The following is a 16,835-nucleotide window of genomic DNA, read 5'->3' as shown; positions in this document are numbered from 1 at the left end:
TAATTTTTTTTTCAACATTTATTTATTTTTTGGGACAGAGAGACAGAGCATGAACGGGGGAGGGGCAGAGAGAGAGGGAGACACAGAATCGGAAGCAGGTTCCAGGCTCTGAGCCATCAGCCCAGAGCCTGACGTGGGGCTCGAACTCACGGACCGCGAGATCGTGACCTGGCTGAAGTCGGACGCTTAACCGACTGCGCCACCCAGGCGCCCCTCCACTTACATTTCTAATGGAACTACTTACAAATGTATTTAGGCTTTTGGTTTTCCATTTTATTTTTTTTAATGCTTATTTATTTTTGAGAGAGAGAGAGAGAGAACACAGGCAGGAGAGGGACAGAGAGAGAGAATCCAAGCAAGCTCTGCACTGTCAGCCCAGAGCCTGATGCAGGGCTTGATTTTACCAACCATGAGATCGTGACCTGAGCTGAAATCAAGAGTCAGACGCTTAACCAAGTGAGCCACTCAGGCGCCCCTTGGTTATTCCATTTTATTCTCCCATCTTTCTCATTTCTTTCAAACTTATGTAACATACAGTGTGGCCAAGGCACAAAATTTGGGATGCTATTTTTGTTAAGAATGATTGTTCTAGTTGCTGTTGTCCTAAGGCTTAATGTGAGAACAAACAAGAGCTAAAGAAGAAATGAACATCGTGATGCGGGTCACTGATGCCTGCCTCATGCCATTAAATTTGTTATGTGCCAGGCGTATAGGGAAAGTGGGTAAGTACTTACTGACAGGTATCCAAGTAGTGCTCATTCTGCCCTTTCTTCAGTTGGATATTGCCATATACTGATTTCACATGAGTTGCATAAAAACATTTCTCAAATAAAGACACGAGCTTGCTCTCTCTCTGTTCTAGGGCTCCCATAGGAAAGCACTGGGGAGCAAATTTAGTCTCAGGAATTACTCTTGGGCTTAGATCACAGATCCATATAATATCCTGGCCTCAGATGACTCAAGTTCTTTGAGAGTGAATTTCTTCATTGAATGTACTGCAGGAGAAAATTCTGCCAATTATTGTTGTACGAAATATTATATAAATGTTTATTCTTCTGCATTCTTAGAAATTATTTTAATTAAGTATTTGATTTGTGGTCGTAAGGTCTCTATACTTATTTGGATGTGTGCTTGTTTTGTATGTACACTCTGAAGTAGTTGATTTAAAGAGCACAATTTTGTTTCCTCAGATTCACTTTTAATGCCCTCCCGTTTACAAGGCACGATGCTTGAAACATTCCCCACTCCATATGCATTTCGTGTTTTCTGAGTGCAGTTCGCTAAAAAGTGATGACACTTTGATTACACCTCTGGGGTGGGGGTGCGAGAGTGGCTTCTTTCAGGGTAGGCATTAAAATCCTTTGTGGCATCCTCACATTTGTCCGAGTGCAGTGCTGAGTATATAGTAATGTGCATAAATACTTATTGATTGAGTGAAAGCTTTTCATCAGAAACATAAAAAGCTTTTTTTGTTCCCACATACTGGCATATAAGTGTTTTCAATAATTTCTCAAGTATGAAAATGTTTTTCCAGTAAACTGTAATGCAGCAGCTTGGGATTTCCAGAGGAATCCATAGTTTCAACTTACCAGGGTTACTGCAGTTACATACCTTTAAATATAATTGTTACCAATTGTATTTAGCTCTTGTCTTTAGTTTCATTCTGGCTATACAGATCAAGACACAGTTACATAGGTAGAAACACGGTTATACAGGTGGAGACATTTTTGTAGAATAGCCATGTGGCCCATCTAAAACTGATACCAGGAACACCATTGGCAGATCAGCTTTTAACAGAATTTGCTATTTTCTTCTAACAACATTATGGTTCACTAGAATCTAGGGAGAGCCAGATTAAAAATTAGAAATGCCTCTGTTCCTTTTTCAGATTTTTTTCTTAAAATATATATTCTACACTCCTCATATGTGTATCTGCCCAAAATATAACACATTTCTTTTTATTTTAAAAGTAGCACAGGTTCACTGTAGAAAATAAGGAAAACTTAGGGGAAAAGGAAATCTAGATCGCCCACAAATTTTCCAGATGGAGAAACCATTATTAACATTCTGGAGTAGTTTTCTACCTTTTTCTTATTTTCATATGTAAATAAAAACGGGATGGGGGGAGACAAAATGAAACGTATTCTTTATATGCCGTTTTGTATCCTAACATTTTTTTTAGCTCAGCATCATATAGATGGTATTCTTTCATGTCATTGAATATTGTTTCTCAAACCTGCCTGGTCATTGGAGTCACATGATGCTTTTTAAACTCCTGGCATCTGTACCATTTCCCAGACTTACTGTGTCTCTTGCCTGTGTACTTTTGAAATGTTCCAGGGTGGGGCTGGGGTGGGGGGGGGGAGGATTCAGTTTATCGTCAGGGCTAAGGCCTTTGTTGCAAGCTTTATTCTGTTTTTATGCCCGCCTTGTTGTGTCTAATGTTCACTCTTATAAATAAGACAAAAATGAGGATTCGTGTATACTCCTTTGTCAAAATCCCAAATTGCTATCTTTGTCTACATACAAGTCCCTGCATTAACATATCCCGTTTTCTCAGGAGGAGATTTTTACAACCAACTTGAATATATAAACTCATAAATAGCTTAATGATAGCAGTATAATATTTTAATATGTTAAACTACTTATAAAAAATCATACTTTGTGTTAAATAGTGTATACATTTTAAAATATTAAATTTTTCCAGACTCCCAAATTTTATATTTCATTCGTTGTCTTCACATGCAAGTTCAACGTCAACGGCATTGTCCTCACTAGAGCCACTTTTTAAGTCATCGTTTTCTCAAATACATCATCTTGACTCATGTCTAATTTGCTTGATATACAACATAGTTTAAATCAGTGATGATGATGTTGCCACTGGGATTTTTCTCCAAAGCCACCTAAAGTACTTACTTATGTGAAATTGAGATGGTTGGTATATATGTAATCTTCCTAATAGAAAACCATCTTTTGGAAGCTTCTTTACAGTGTCAGCACTTTGAAATCGTGAGGTCATGCCACATCCACATCCATATTCCAAAGGAATCATGACTCAATGTGTTAAGTTTCCTTGACTCCCTCCCCTTTTATGAAGCACATTCTGTCTGGTGATTGCTGAAAGCCAACACTGGTATTGATTGAAGATTTTAATTCCAAATGTTATTCTGTTTTTACAATTAGAGTACTTAGGGGTAAACTGATCCTGAATATAAAGGGTAAATAGATCCTGAATATATGGTCCCTCTTCAGCATTAAGAGAGAGAGAGAGAGAGAGAGTGTGTGTGTGTGTGTGTGTGTGTGTGTGTACACATGCATATATATGGGAGTGGAGGGAGGAAAAAAGAGGGGGGGATAGCAATGCCCTAGAGGCTTAAAAATGTTATTAGTTGGGGCGCCTGGGTGGCTCAGTCGGTTGAGCGTCCGCCTTCGGCTCACGTTGTGATCTCACAGTTTGTGGGTTCAAGCCCCACGTCGGGCTCTGTGCTGACAGCTCAGAGCCTGGAGCCTGCTTCGGATTCTGTGTCTCCCTGTCTCTCTGCTCTTCCCCCACTCATGCTCTGTCTCTTTCCCCTTCAAAAATAAATTAAAAAAAATTTTTTTTAATTTAAAAAATGTTATTACTTGTTTTAAAGTGTTTTAAGACTCAAGACAAAGTCCAACAGTATTCCTGAAAGTGTGTACCCATTCACCCTGTTAGCCTGCAGCATAATACAGTGTCCATTTTACTGCGTTCTTGACAGCATTACTATTAACATTTAAAAAAAATCCTTATGTCTTATAAATAAGTATCCCAGCCAATAGGAGTAGTGAGCTGAGATGTCCCCTGTCATTGTAAGTCTCCTCTGATTTGCAGGGGTCTTGGCTGGCCAGCAGCTTATCTTTTTCAGTCACATGAATTGTCCTTTCTGCTTTTCCTGTCCCTGCCTTTGTGGTCTCTGGGACTCCAACCTGCCCCTTCTCCCCTTTTCCTCGTATGCACTTCCTGTTTGGTAGAATCAACAGGGGGCATGATTGTACGGGCCATACTCCATGTAATCGTGTTAATTATGTACACCTGAGCGTGCCTTGTAGCAATTGCGGTTGAATGGGGGACCACTTCCAAAACCTAGCCACGCTTTCATCCTTTCAGATCCTCAGACCTGCGTGCATCTATATTTCATTTAATAGGAAGCCAGAAGATGAGACTAAAAGTGTTGCACAAGAGCATTTTAGTGACTTGATAGTGAGCTGAGCTAGAATTAAATCCTGAATAAGTTCTGGGGCATTTAAACTCTGTTGCCTTTCTACTTGTGCCATTTTCCCATTGCAGCTGCCTTCGATGCCAGGGCTAAGTGGGAAAAGGTAGATTTCTGTCTTTGCCATTAGTCTTGTTTTGTCTGGTTGTTGATCTCTCTTTAAAGGCATTTTCTCTGTGAAGAGAAGCATACAGAGGCAATTCTTGACTACTTGCTTGCTTAAAGATCCCACAACGGCCTGCATTTTGCATACACACCTCCTTATACAAAAAAAAAAAAAAAAAAAGATTGCATTATTGCTTTATATGTTGTAAGGCATAAGGGTTTCCAAATGTATCGTTTGGCTCTCTCATCCTCTTTGGGTCAAGTTTTCTTGTCTCTGCAATTTGATGTACTCCACCACTGTGAGCTGTCACTGTAAAAATAACTGGGGTGAACATTTTGTGAAATCAAAAGCAAGATCCATCTGGTAGCAGAGAAGATTAATCTGTTTGAGAATGGTAAACATTAGTGCATATTTTAAAATCTGTAATGAGCACAGGGATAACATTCTTAGGATGAAGATTCAAGTGAACTTTGTTTTCCATAAGAGCCTATAACACATGCTTTCCTTTAATATATTGTGAATGTGAAATTTTATCATTAAAAAAAATTTTTTAATGTTTATTTAGTTTTGAAGGAGAGAGAGACAGAGCACGAGCGGAGGACGGGCAGAGAGACAGGGAGACACAGAATCCGAAGCAGGCTCCAGGCTCTGAGCTGTCAGCACAGAGCCTGATGTGGGGCTTGAACTCACAAGCCGTGAGATCGTGACCTGAGCTGAAGTCGGACGCCCAACCGACTGAGCCATCCAGGTGCCCCGAAACTTTATCATTTTAAATCAGTCACTGAGGGGCACCTGGGTAGCTCAGTTGGTCAAGCATCCAACTTTGGCTCAGGTCACAATCTCACAGTTCATGGGTTCGAGCCCCTGTCCGGCTCTGTGCTGACAGCTTGGAGCCTGGAGCCTGCTTCGGATTCCGTGTCTCCCTCTCTCTCTCTGTCCCTCCCTTGCTCATGCTCTGTCTCTCTCTGTCTCAAAGATAAATAAAACATTAAAAAAAAAATCAGTCACTGAATGATAAATAATTTAAAACTAAAAGATTAAAAAATTCTAATGATGAGATAGAAAAACATAAGCCCGAAACAGTTACCCCCGTTTTTTTATTCACAAGTGTTGTGATAATAGTTTTGGATTATTAACTTTTGTGAAGAATGGTAAACAAAATAATAGACAAAATTGGATCTCACTAACATCATTAATACCGAATTCATTTTCCTAAAAATAATTAGCGGGATTTATTTTTTAGTACAAATTTAGGTTTACAGAATAATTTAGCAGATTGGACTCAAACATTCCATATTCCCACCTCGGCCTCCCTCCCCCCTGCACGGGTTCCCCTAGTGGTGAAGTCTTGCATTACTGTAGCACATTGGTCACACTTGATTTAATGAACCTATATCAATATGTTGGTATTACCTTCGCATTAAGGTTTTCGGTCTTTGTGTGGTCCAGTTCTGTGGGTTTTGGCAAGTGCATAGTGACATGTGTCCACCACTGCAGTAACATACAGAAGAGTTTGCCTCAAACATCCTCTGTGCTTTCTCATTCTTCCTTCCCCTCCCTTTCCCAAGCCCCTGGCAACTACTGATCTTTGTACTGTCTCCGTAGTTTGGTGTTTTCCAAGATGACATATAGTTGGAATCATAAAATTTATGTTTAAGACATCTTTGTATGCTTTGTAAGGTTCACTGTGACAGCAGTTGTAAAAAAAAAAAATAACAATAAGGAGCAAAACTAACTTCCTAGACTTCTTTTCGACATTAGTTTTAGTGACACCGCTTCTTTACATCATTTGGTCAGGTGAATGGGATTTAAGTGGCTTCATATCTTCAGCACAGTATTCACATCTCGCAAATGTGATGAGTATTCACTGGTTATGTTATATGATAAAGTATTACTTATTTGCTAAATATCTGTATGTTTATATAACATATAACACATTGTGTTTGTGTCCACACATTTCTGTCAGTCTTTTCATTGCTTAGGAACGTCTGCTATTTAAAAAAAAAAAAAAAAAAAAAAGCATAATCCCCTCTATCCTTCACCAGCCTATACGAGAGGAATCCTTGCCATTTCATACCACCCCAACTTTGCCCCACACACGTGCCAAACCAGGGTTTCGGGTTTGCAGCCAACTGATCACATAGATCCCGAGTGCTTTGGATAAATGATACGATTCGTGAAAGTCCTAGGAAATAAATAGGTCATAGAAAAACATGACCACTAGGAAATAAGGAAAATTTGGGATAAATGTAAATGTGTATTGAACCCCTTTTGAAAGGCTACCATTTTCAACTCAAGTGTGAAAGCATAAAAATATAAATGTAAAAGCACACAGTCCATTACGTTATGCATATGTTGTGAATTTTCTTAAGGAATCGGTCGTTTCCTAAACTAACTCTTGAGATATTGAGATAACACAGTTGAACTAAATATTCATTCACATATCTTCCCCTTAAAGGCAGGAGATAGTTCATTTAATGCTTTTCAAGTCAAAGTCATTGTAGCATATTTCTACTTTTTTGCTTTTATTCTTTCATCTGTACTTTTCTCTCTCTCTCTCTTTTTTAAGTATACTTTGCTTTAATTTTTTTTGGCGAGTTTTATAAATACACACTCTTACAGTATTTGTATTTAAGAGTTTGCCCTTGAACATGTAGAGAAAAATCAGAAAATCACTGGGCTGAAAGTAAGACAAATGATGACCAACCGGGCCCATGTAAGACAAATCTTGAAAAATGGGTTTTCCTTTTTAGTAAAACAAAACAACAGAGAAGAAAGTACGTGCATGCTTTGTTCACAAGTACTTGTTTGGTGACTTTTACACTTACAGCAAAAATGGCCAGAGTTGTAGATGGCTTGCTTTCGGGATGGTGCTCATAGCTCTAAAATTCCATTTACTTAGGAGGGAAGCCAAGGCACAAAAACTAAGCATGTATCTACTGTGCACTTCGGGTAAAAAAAAAAAAAAAAAAAAGGAATTTTGCTCTTTAAATGTACTTACATCTAAAATAATGCTGTGTAATATAAAAGCTTCTGTTATCACAGGATATGGGTTCATAGATATAGTTTATTTCCTTTTTTTACATGACGTGCACAGTAAGTTTCCTTAACACTTCCCATAAAAAATAAATGTCAATTAATCACCAATTTCAGACAGTGAGACTTATACAAACTGATCTCTGCTGAGGCATAAGAAACAAATAATGATCTGCTTTTTCATCCCATGGTAAGACTGGCGAAGAATGGTCAACATCCCAAAATAATTATTTTAACACATATATATTGTGATAATGGGTACAAACTGAACTATGGATTGATGTAGGTTACTTATATTGTGGAATTAAGAAATCAAACCAATCAAGTAAAATGTTTTCCATTGTACCCATCATCCTATGGGTCAATCTAAGCAAGAAAAAAACAACAGAATCAAATTTAACAGTGTCACATGACTGTCTTTTGTATTTTAAGAGAAGATGTGTTTGTTTAAAATCACATGAACCCTAAAAAATATGCATAATGTTTTGTCTTGTAGCTACTTTTGTAGTGTATGTATCCGTTTGATTGGTTAGCAAACACAGTACCTCTACAGTAGCTATATTTATGCAATCCTTCATCAGAATATTTTATGCTCAGTGCATGGAATCAAGTCTCTTCTGAGAGTTATAGTCATAGATGAGGTTGTATTGGAATTTTTAGTTCGGGGGGGGGGGCTTATTTGCTTCTATCCCACACTAACCAGTATTATTTAAAAGCTGTTAATACCCTTAATACAATCTATAAAATAATTGTATGAGTTTGGAATCATATTACTCTTTTGTAGGTAAATAAATTCACTCCTAGAAAATTTTAATGATGATACCAAGACGGCACAGCTAGTAAGTGACAGGGTAAGTCATGAATTCTTTGCGTCCAAATCAAATTTTCATTCTATAATGACCAGACTACAGGCTATAAAGCAAAGATTATTGTAAAAGTTAAACCACAAGCTATGTAATGTTAGGTCACTTTATAATCTTTCCTAAAAACAACCTTGAGACTATTTCTCAACAAGTTTAGAAAGATAAAATTAAATATACTTTATTTAAATGCTGGCTGGCTGGATGAATAGATGAATGGATAGATAAATGGATAGTTGGGGACATCCCGTTTGTGTGTGTGTGCAGGGGGGTGTAAATGCTCTACTTCTCTGAAGATCCTTGGTGCCATTAAAGGCAAAACAGATGACATGTAAATCTTGGATAACATGTAGCAAAATATTGTCTAAGCAGTCCTTAACCATGATTACACATAATCTCTGGAGGGCTTTCCAAAGATGTGATTGCGTCCAGACATTTTTTGTCACTTTTTGAGATTACGAAGTGATTAAAAGATACGACCAATATTAAAAGCACTTTTTATTCATTATCAGACCATAATAAGGTTCACCTGATGATAATGGCTGCCTATAGGAAACACGTCTAATACTCTGGATACTAACATGTAGGAGGTTTTAGATTAATTTTTACATTCATTCAACAAAATGCCTAAAGCCAAAGCTACATTTTTAAAATGTTTATTCGGGAAGAAGATTATCTTATTAGGAAAGTTCATATGTGATCCCCCAGATCGCCGAAAGGAACATATTCATTAGAATATTATGTATAATATTTTATCAAGTGGATTATTATGATTAAAACTGGCTTTCAGACTTTTTAGGAAAATAGTATATGACAATATAATCTTGTCCGTATTTATCTTTAGATTTTCAGATATACATTTTATTAAATATATTGTTACATTTACCTTGCTGCATTTGGCCTGTATTCAATAATTTGTTAAGAGATTTTTAAAATTATTTTATTATTACCCTTTCAAGGGATATTGTATAATCCTCTGGAAAGATTGTATGTAATCATTTACATTATAAAATGTTTCTGCAGTGATGAATTATACCTCGGCCCTTGGTTTTGTCTAAGTGAGAATCTTGTGTCTAACTTCATATGTAGGAGGAGAAAGATTTGTGATGGAAATAGTCGTGATTTCCCAAATTAGAATTCTGTATTGTCTAATAGAAAAAAGAAAAAGAAGTTAATTAAGACCGTTTTTTAATGATAGCATATGCTTAAAGACATATTTTATAGTTTCACTGATAAATCAGTTGAGATATTTTATGACATTCATTACTCTCATTCTGACAGAAATCCCGTATTCCCTTAAAATCTTACACATCCTTAGAAGAACATCAGCAGCAAAATTTAGCTAAAGTCACCACTCCCAGACAAAAATCTTGGTGGACTTTTAAACAAGCAGCAACAGCAGCACTCAGTTGACAGTGCAGTGAATATTAATTAGTGTTGTATCAAGAATTGAGTGGTTAGTAATCAAAGGTAAAATTTTAGCACGGAATCCTTTGTTTTTGTTTTTGTTTTAAATATTTATTTATTTTGAGACAAAGAGAGTGTGTGCACGCACAGGTGCATGGGAGTGGGGGAAGGACAGAGATAGAGGGGAGAGAGAATCCCAAGCAGGCTCTGGGCTGTAGAGCCTACATGTCGACCTGCACGTCAGGTCATGAGATCAGGACCTGAGCCGAAAACAAGAGTCAGGCGTTTGAACCAACAGTCAAACAGGTGTCCCTGTTTGTTTCTTTAACAGAAGTTTCTCTTCCACGTGGTGCTTAAAATTTCCAACTTTTGTTCATTTCTAATCTTTTCAGCATTCTTACCCCTTATATGTTTCCTGGTGAAATACCCCTGTCTTCTTTCACTTTTTCACTGTCTCAAATACTTGTACAACCACACCGCATGTTATTGTGCTTCACTTTTTTGCACTTCACAGGTACTGCTTTTTTTTTTTTAAACCAATTGAGGTTTGTGGCAACTACATCTAAGCAAGTCTGTCGGCACCACTCTTCCAATAGCATTTGCTCATTTTGTGTCTCTATGTCACGTTTTGGTAGTTTTCATGATTATTAAAATTTTTCATTATTATTACATTTGTTATCGTGATCTGTGGTCAGTGATCTTTGATGTTACTATTGTAATTGTTTAGAGCACCACGAACAGCATCCACATGGGACAGTGCTACTCCAGTGAATACATGAATGATAAGAAAGTGAAACAGCCTTATTGCTGATATGGAGAAAGTTTTAGGGGTCTTGATAGAAAATCAAACCAGCCACAACATTTTCTTAAGCCAAAGCTTAATCTAGAGAAAGGCCCTAACACTTGACTTTTGCAAAAACTGACAGAGGTGAGGAAGCTACAAAAGAAAATTTGAAGCTAGATTGGTTCTTGAGCTTCAAGGAAGGAAGACGTCTCCATAACATACAAGTGCAAGGTGAAGCAGCACGTGCTGATGTAGACGCTGCGGCAAGTTGTCCGGAAGATCTGACTGAGATCACTAATGAAGGTGGTTACACGAAATAACAGATTTTCGATGTAGACAGAACAACCTTGTATTGGAAGAAGATGCCATCTAGGGCTTTCATAGCTAGAGGCGAGGAGTCAATGCTTGGCTTCAAAGCTTCAAAGGACAGGCTCACTATCTTTTTAGAGGCCAATGCAGCTGGTGACTAAGTTGAAACCCTGTGCTCATTGACCATTCCAAAAATCCTAAGGCCCTTAAGAATTATGCTAAATCTACTCTGCCTGTGCTCCATAAATGGAACAAGAAAGCCTAGATGACCATCCATCTGTTTACAACATGGTTTACAGAATTTTTTAAGCCCACTGTTGACACCCGCTGGACAGAAAAAAATAGATTCTTTTCACAATATTGCTGCTCACTCACAGTGTACCTGGTCAGCCAAGAGCTCTGATGGACATGTACAATGAGATTAATGTTGTTTTTGTCCCTAACACAACATTTATTCTGCAGCCCATGGATCATGGAGTGATTTCAGCTTTCAACTCTTATTAAAAACTACATTTGCAACGTTGTACCTGCCATAATGATTCCTCTGATGAATCCGGGAAAAATAAACCGAAAAACTTCTAGAAAGGATTCACTGTTCTAGTTGCCATTAACAGCATTTGTGATTCATGGGAAGAGGCCAAAATATCAACATTCGCAAGAGTTTGGAGGAAGTTGGTTACAACCCTCCTGGTTGACTTTGAGGGATTCAAGACTTGAGTGGAGGAAGTAATTGCATATGTGGTAGAAATAGCAAGAGTACTAGAATTAGAAGTGAAGGTTAGCAATTTTTTAGCAATAAAGTATTTTTAAATTAAGGTATGTATGTTGTTTTTTTAGGCGTAACACTTTTGTACACTTAAGACTGCAGTTCTAATGTAGACATAACTTTTATAAGCACTGGGAAGCCAAACAATTCACTTAGCGTGCTTTCTTGCAACATTCACTTTATTGCCATGGTCTGGAGCTGAACCCGCAAGATGTCTGATGTATGCATGTAGTCCTTTCGATTTCTAGCTGCTCCAAACACTTCTCATTCAGCGTTTGCCTTGGTTTCTCAGAGCTTTTGTTGTCGCTCTTGGCTATCTCCTGTGTTCCCGTCACCTCACTACAGCTATACATTTATGGATTCTCACCTTAGAACCCATGCATTTCAATTTTCCCCTTTCTGAAAACAAGGAAATAAATTCCATATGATGGTTTCAGGATCAAGTCTTCAGGTGTTTTTTCTTTCCAAAAAGGAGGAGCAAAAATATGCCACAGATGTTTTGAAACCATATTTAGGCAATATTGTTAGCTTTCCATATATGTACGTGCAGCCTGAAGCAACAATCATGGATGGCTTTACCTGCCTCATTATCCCAGTAGAAGAGGTAAGTATGGCTGTAAGGATATAATATTATGTCAATACTGTAAACAGGTGAATGGTAAAGTAAGGATTTTGTCCTCTTTATACTGATGAGGCATTGTCTGGAGACATGTTGGCTACATTTTTACCTGCTACATATGAAGAAGGAACCAACATGTGTCTCTGTGATGGTGATGCTTATAAATTCATGCATAATGTATCCAAGGTTCCAAAGTTGATGTGTACGGTTCAAAGATTTGGTTTATCTTTGTGATCTTTGTGATCATTTTCTGTATTTTGGTTTAAGCTCATGTAAAAGCTATGTAGTTCTCACATATTTGAATATACCTAGCAACTCCCAATATTTGGTCCTTCATAGCTTTCCTAGTATATGCAACAGAATTATAAGAGGAACACTGTTTATTTGTTGTTATAAAACAGCGTTTAAGGAGTAAATATTTTTCTTAGTGGCAGATTAAGCAGATACCTACAAAAGATGGACTCCTGTTCTTAATCCAAAGAAGTCGAAGTCATTTGCAAAGCTTAGTAACACTTGAAGTCTCAAAAGCCATCTCTACAAATAAGCTCCATATTGACCACCTCCCGTATTGCTGTAATTTGCTAAAGTAGTCTTTTGTTTACGGTATGAAATGTCTCTACGGTGATGACTTACACCTCAGTCTTTGGTTTGTAAACCTATGTAGAAACCTTATATCTGACTAGATAGGTAGGAGGAGAAAAATTTGTGGTGGAAATAGCCTCTACTTCCAAAATTAGAATTCTGGATGTATCTAATACAGTTCTAAGAAGAGAGAAATTAAGACTGTATTTGAAGCCAAACAGTGTTTCATAACATGTACTTAGTGACATATTTTATGATGTTAATGACAAACCAGTTGGGATATTTTGTGAAAGCAGCCTCAACAAAGAATTTCTATATGGGTCTAACATACTAATAAGAAACATCTTATATTGTTCTAAAAATAAATTAAATGATAATGCTGAGAACCAATTAAAACACTGTTCTAGTTATAATAATAGATAATGCTAATAGCTTTTTTAAAAGTAGCTCAGTGTTTGTGGGGTTTTTTTGTTGTTGTTTCTTACTGTCTGAGATTAAAAAAGTTACTTCTCAGTTTCAACACATAGAGTGAAATCTTGGCACTGAGAATTTCATGCAGTAGATATTTGGTATGGTTTATTTTTATGCTTTCTAATTCTTAACTTTTTTGTGGGTAAGTAACCATCTTAGCTTAGAAACAAATTTAAAAAAACGAATAAAACATTAACCCATTTCCCTCTTAAGATGATCTGGTACCATTGTTGACTTATTATCTTTCTTTTTTCATTGCTGTTGAACGGAAATCCCTTGCACTACTGCTTATTGTATGTTTTGAATGGAGCTCTAATTTCTTTTCTGTAAAGAAAGGTTTTAAAAAGCATGTTTTGTTCCTTTAAGTGTATGCTCAGATTTTAGGGGGAATGGCAAACAAAAATCTTTTGTTAAACAAAGAATGAAATGAAACAATTTAAGATAATTTCAGACATTGTTGTTTCGATACCATAATGAAGCTGAAAAACAGTTTTTCATCTTCATATAATATTATAACAGTGCCCATGTTAGCCTGGTCAAATTAGATGAAATCAAAATAATCTGTCACTGTCTAATTCTCTCTCATAAGGCTAGCCTGACATATAGTAATAGAATCCTTAGGCCATTTTAGGCCTTGGAAGTGGGTATTCAGTGACTACTTGTTGAATTTATGAGTGAATAAGTCTAAGAATAAATTATATTCATGCCCGGTAATAAAATGTTAAGTCCATTAGTCTGGGTAGAATCTTGGATTTTTTATTATTTAAAATTTGCTCATTAAAACTGAAAAGAATGAAAATGAACTTGTACAAAGTTATCTTTATCTTACATTTTTAAAAATTCATAAACAATTTAATATTTCCAGAATAAGTTTTTCCTAAAATTATTATTTCCTAAAATTATTATTTCCTAAAATGTATGCTGTAGTAGTTATGTACATTATTTTGAGAAAAACATGTTGTTGTAACTAAGAGTTAAGATATAACCCAACTGTTAAAAAATATTTATATTTAATAATTTAACAATTGTGCCCTTTTTCTCTGCTGGTAATGAGAATGGTATGGGAGCTCTTGCACCAAATATGAAGTTGAAATGTGGTGATTTTTCCTGACTTTGTTGCTAGGTATTTTCACTCCTCCAGATTATGACCATGTCGAGTAAAGGTTGGAATCATGAAATTGTAGAATCGTGGGGCTGGAAAGGATATTTAAACTAATTTATTCAAAATCTCTTTGCTTTATAACTGAGGAAGATGAGACCCATAAATGTAGGATGGGTCAAGCCAACAAAATGAACAGTTTTTTTTTTTAATTAAAAAAATTGTCATTTTAGATGAATAAGCTATCGTATTTACTGTTTTAAGTAGGTAACGCATTGCATACTATGCTTGTCTTTTAGAGATTTTATGTAAAATTGCCATTCATCTTTGGGTTCTTACGACCTCTTTTCTGCTCCATAAAGCACTTGTTTCACTGGATTTTAACAACTGTGTCTGTCTCTCCCAATAGGATGAAAATGTCTTTCTAGCAGAGGCTTTGTCTTACACTGTTGTGTACTTTTGTACTCTCAACTCTAATCACAATGACTGTCACAGAGCACTCCTTCAACTACTTGGGGAATGAGTAGTATCTCATAGCAATAAGAGAAAAATTAATAAGCACTCCAGTAATAAATCTTGCACCTATTAAATGTATGATTAACAAAGATCAATATGTGTTCCATTTTTCTCCCCACAGTCTCCAAACGTCCACAACTACCCCGATATGGAAGCTGTTCCCCTGTTGCTAAATAATGTGAAAGGGGAGCCGCCGGAGGACTCGTTATCTGTAGATCACTTCCAAACACAAACTGAGCCAGTGGACTTGTCGATCAACAAAGCCAGGACATCCCCCACAGCCGTTTCATCCTCCCCAGTTTCCATGACAGCATCTGCCTCCTCGCCTTCTTCAACTTCAACCTCTTCATCGTCTTCTAGTCGTCCAGCCTCATCCCCAACTGTTATAACATCCGTATCTTCAGCATCATCTTCGTCAACAGTATTAACTCCAGGGCCCCTTGTCGCCTCCGCGTCTGGTGTGGGAGGCCAGCAGTTTTTGCACATTATCCATCCTGTACCGCCTTCGAGTCCCATGAATTTACAGTCTAACAAACTGAGTCACGTTCACCGCATCCCTGTGGTGGTACAGTCGGTGCCTGTTGTCTACACAGCTGTGCGGTCACCTGGAAATGTGAACAACACTATTGTAGTGCCGCTTTTGGAAGATGGGAGAAGCCATGGCAAAGGTAAGGGACACAAGCGAAGCCTTGATTTATTTCAGTGCTAGAGGTAACTATTCTTTTATTCAGTGAGCAGATCCTAAATCGTATACAACTACACCATATCCAGAGAAGTTCTGTGCACAACACCACAGAGACCCAGCTGATCAGCCATTCAGTAGAGCAGTTTAAAAGAACTAACTGCATGTTTGCATAAGTTTTTGCTTCAGTATTATTGAGTCTGTATTTTTATGTAGCCGGTCGTTTAACGTTAGAATTCAAATATCTTAATTTGCAAAATAATGTTTACCTTCAAGTGCTCAGATGGAGAGGACAGTCTATACTTAGTGTAAGTGCTTGTAAGTTGAGTTGCCATTAAAAGAATTCTGAAGTTAGGCGTTTGACTCCAAAAGCTCCATGTAGCTTGAGTTCTTACCTTAGTGTAAGTTATTGTCATTTCAAGTAACAGGATGATTCGGTATGATGATGGAATATTTCAAAATGCAGTATTAAAATTCCCTTCTTGGATTTAGAAGGCAGGACGATGCTTTGTGTCTATTTAATACTCTAATAATACCGACTTACCTAATTCTATATGGCTGTTAGGCAGTTGATCATTAAATTACTTTCCTATTGCTGAGCTCTTATTTTTTCCAGTTTTTACTAGAAGGAATTATAGTAACATCATGCTGCTGAGTTTATCTTCCTTTGTCATGAATCTGAAAACTAAGTCACCCTTCTGTAGAAATGTAAAATACTGATCACCATTGACTCATTCCCTCTTAAACTAAGTATCTATGTATGTATTTTGTCTATAGGACCAAGAAACGATGATGAGTTAAGACAATGTTGTATTACTTTTTGCTTTGATACCATATTACTACTAAATATACGTTGATACCATATTTTAGCGCATAATTAAAAAATGACCGATGACTACGTAAACACCGCCTTCTCATAAAATGCTAGTACACATGGATTGTTATAGTTCTTATAGAAGGCAGGATTCAGTGCATAGAAATAGCAGTTGATTGCGAAGTTAGAGAAGTTTTTACAAACATTCACTACAAAACTGTGCATTCATGTTTGGCAAGTTATTGTTTTATCTGCATCGAGTTTCTTCATAGCCACAAAATCAACTTTCCCTTCTCAGTATTACCAAGTGAGAAAATCACATGATTCATAGCACTCAGAGATTTTAGATTGCACACTTGAGATGCAGACATTCTGATCTTATCTGGCAACCTCTGTCTTTTGTGCTGTTATGGGGAAAGGCCGGGAACTAGTCCCACCACTATCATAGTGAATAGGTAGATGAGGGAGTCTTTTCTTGGATTTTACTTTAGTTTGACCCCCCCCTCTGGTGTTACTAATACTTCTGATCTAAAGGAGCTAACCAAT

The 16,835-nt window shown here is 37.0% G+C and overlaps 1 protein-coding gene across 1 annotated transcript in view; it reads left to right on the top strand.

Annotated features, from left to right (window-relative positions):
- The window catches only part of KLF12 (Kruppel like factor 12), a 446,873-nt gene that overhangs the window by 278,619 nt on the left and 151,419 nt on the right, over positions 1-16,835 (top strand). The window contains 1 exon segment of the mRNA XM_043580478.1: positions 14,915-15,461. Within this exon segment, the coding sequence (XP_043436413.1) occupies positions 14,915-15,461 (547 nt within the window).

The sequence above is a fragment of the Prionailurus bengalensis genome, chromosome A1, assembly GCF_016509475.1.
Source record: "Prionailurus bengalensis isolate Pbe53 chromosome A1, Fcat_Pben_1.1_paternal_pri, whole genome shotgun sequence".
NCBI lineage: Eukaryota > Metazoa > Chordata > Mammalia > Carnivora > Felidae > Prionailurus > Prionailurus bengalensis.
The sequence above is the reverse complement of the archived record's forward strand: the minus strand, read 5'-3'. Positions and strand labels throughout refer to the sequence as shown.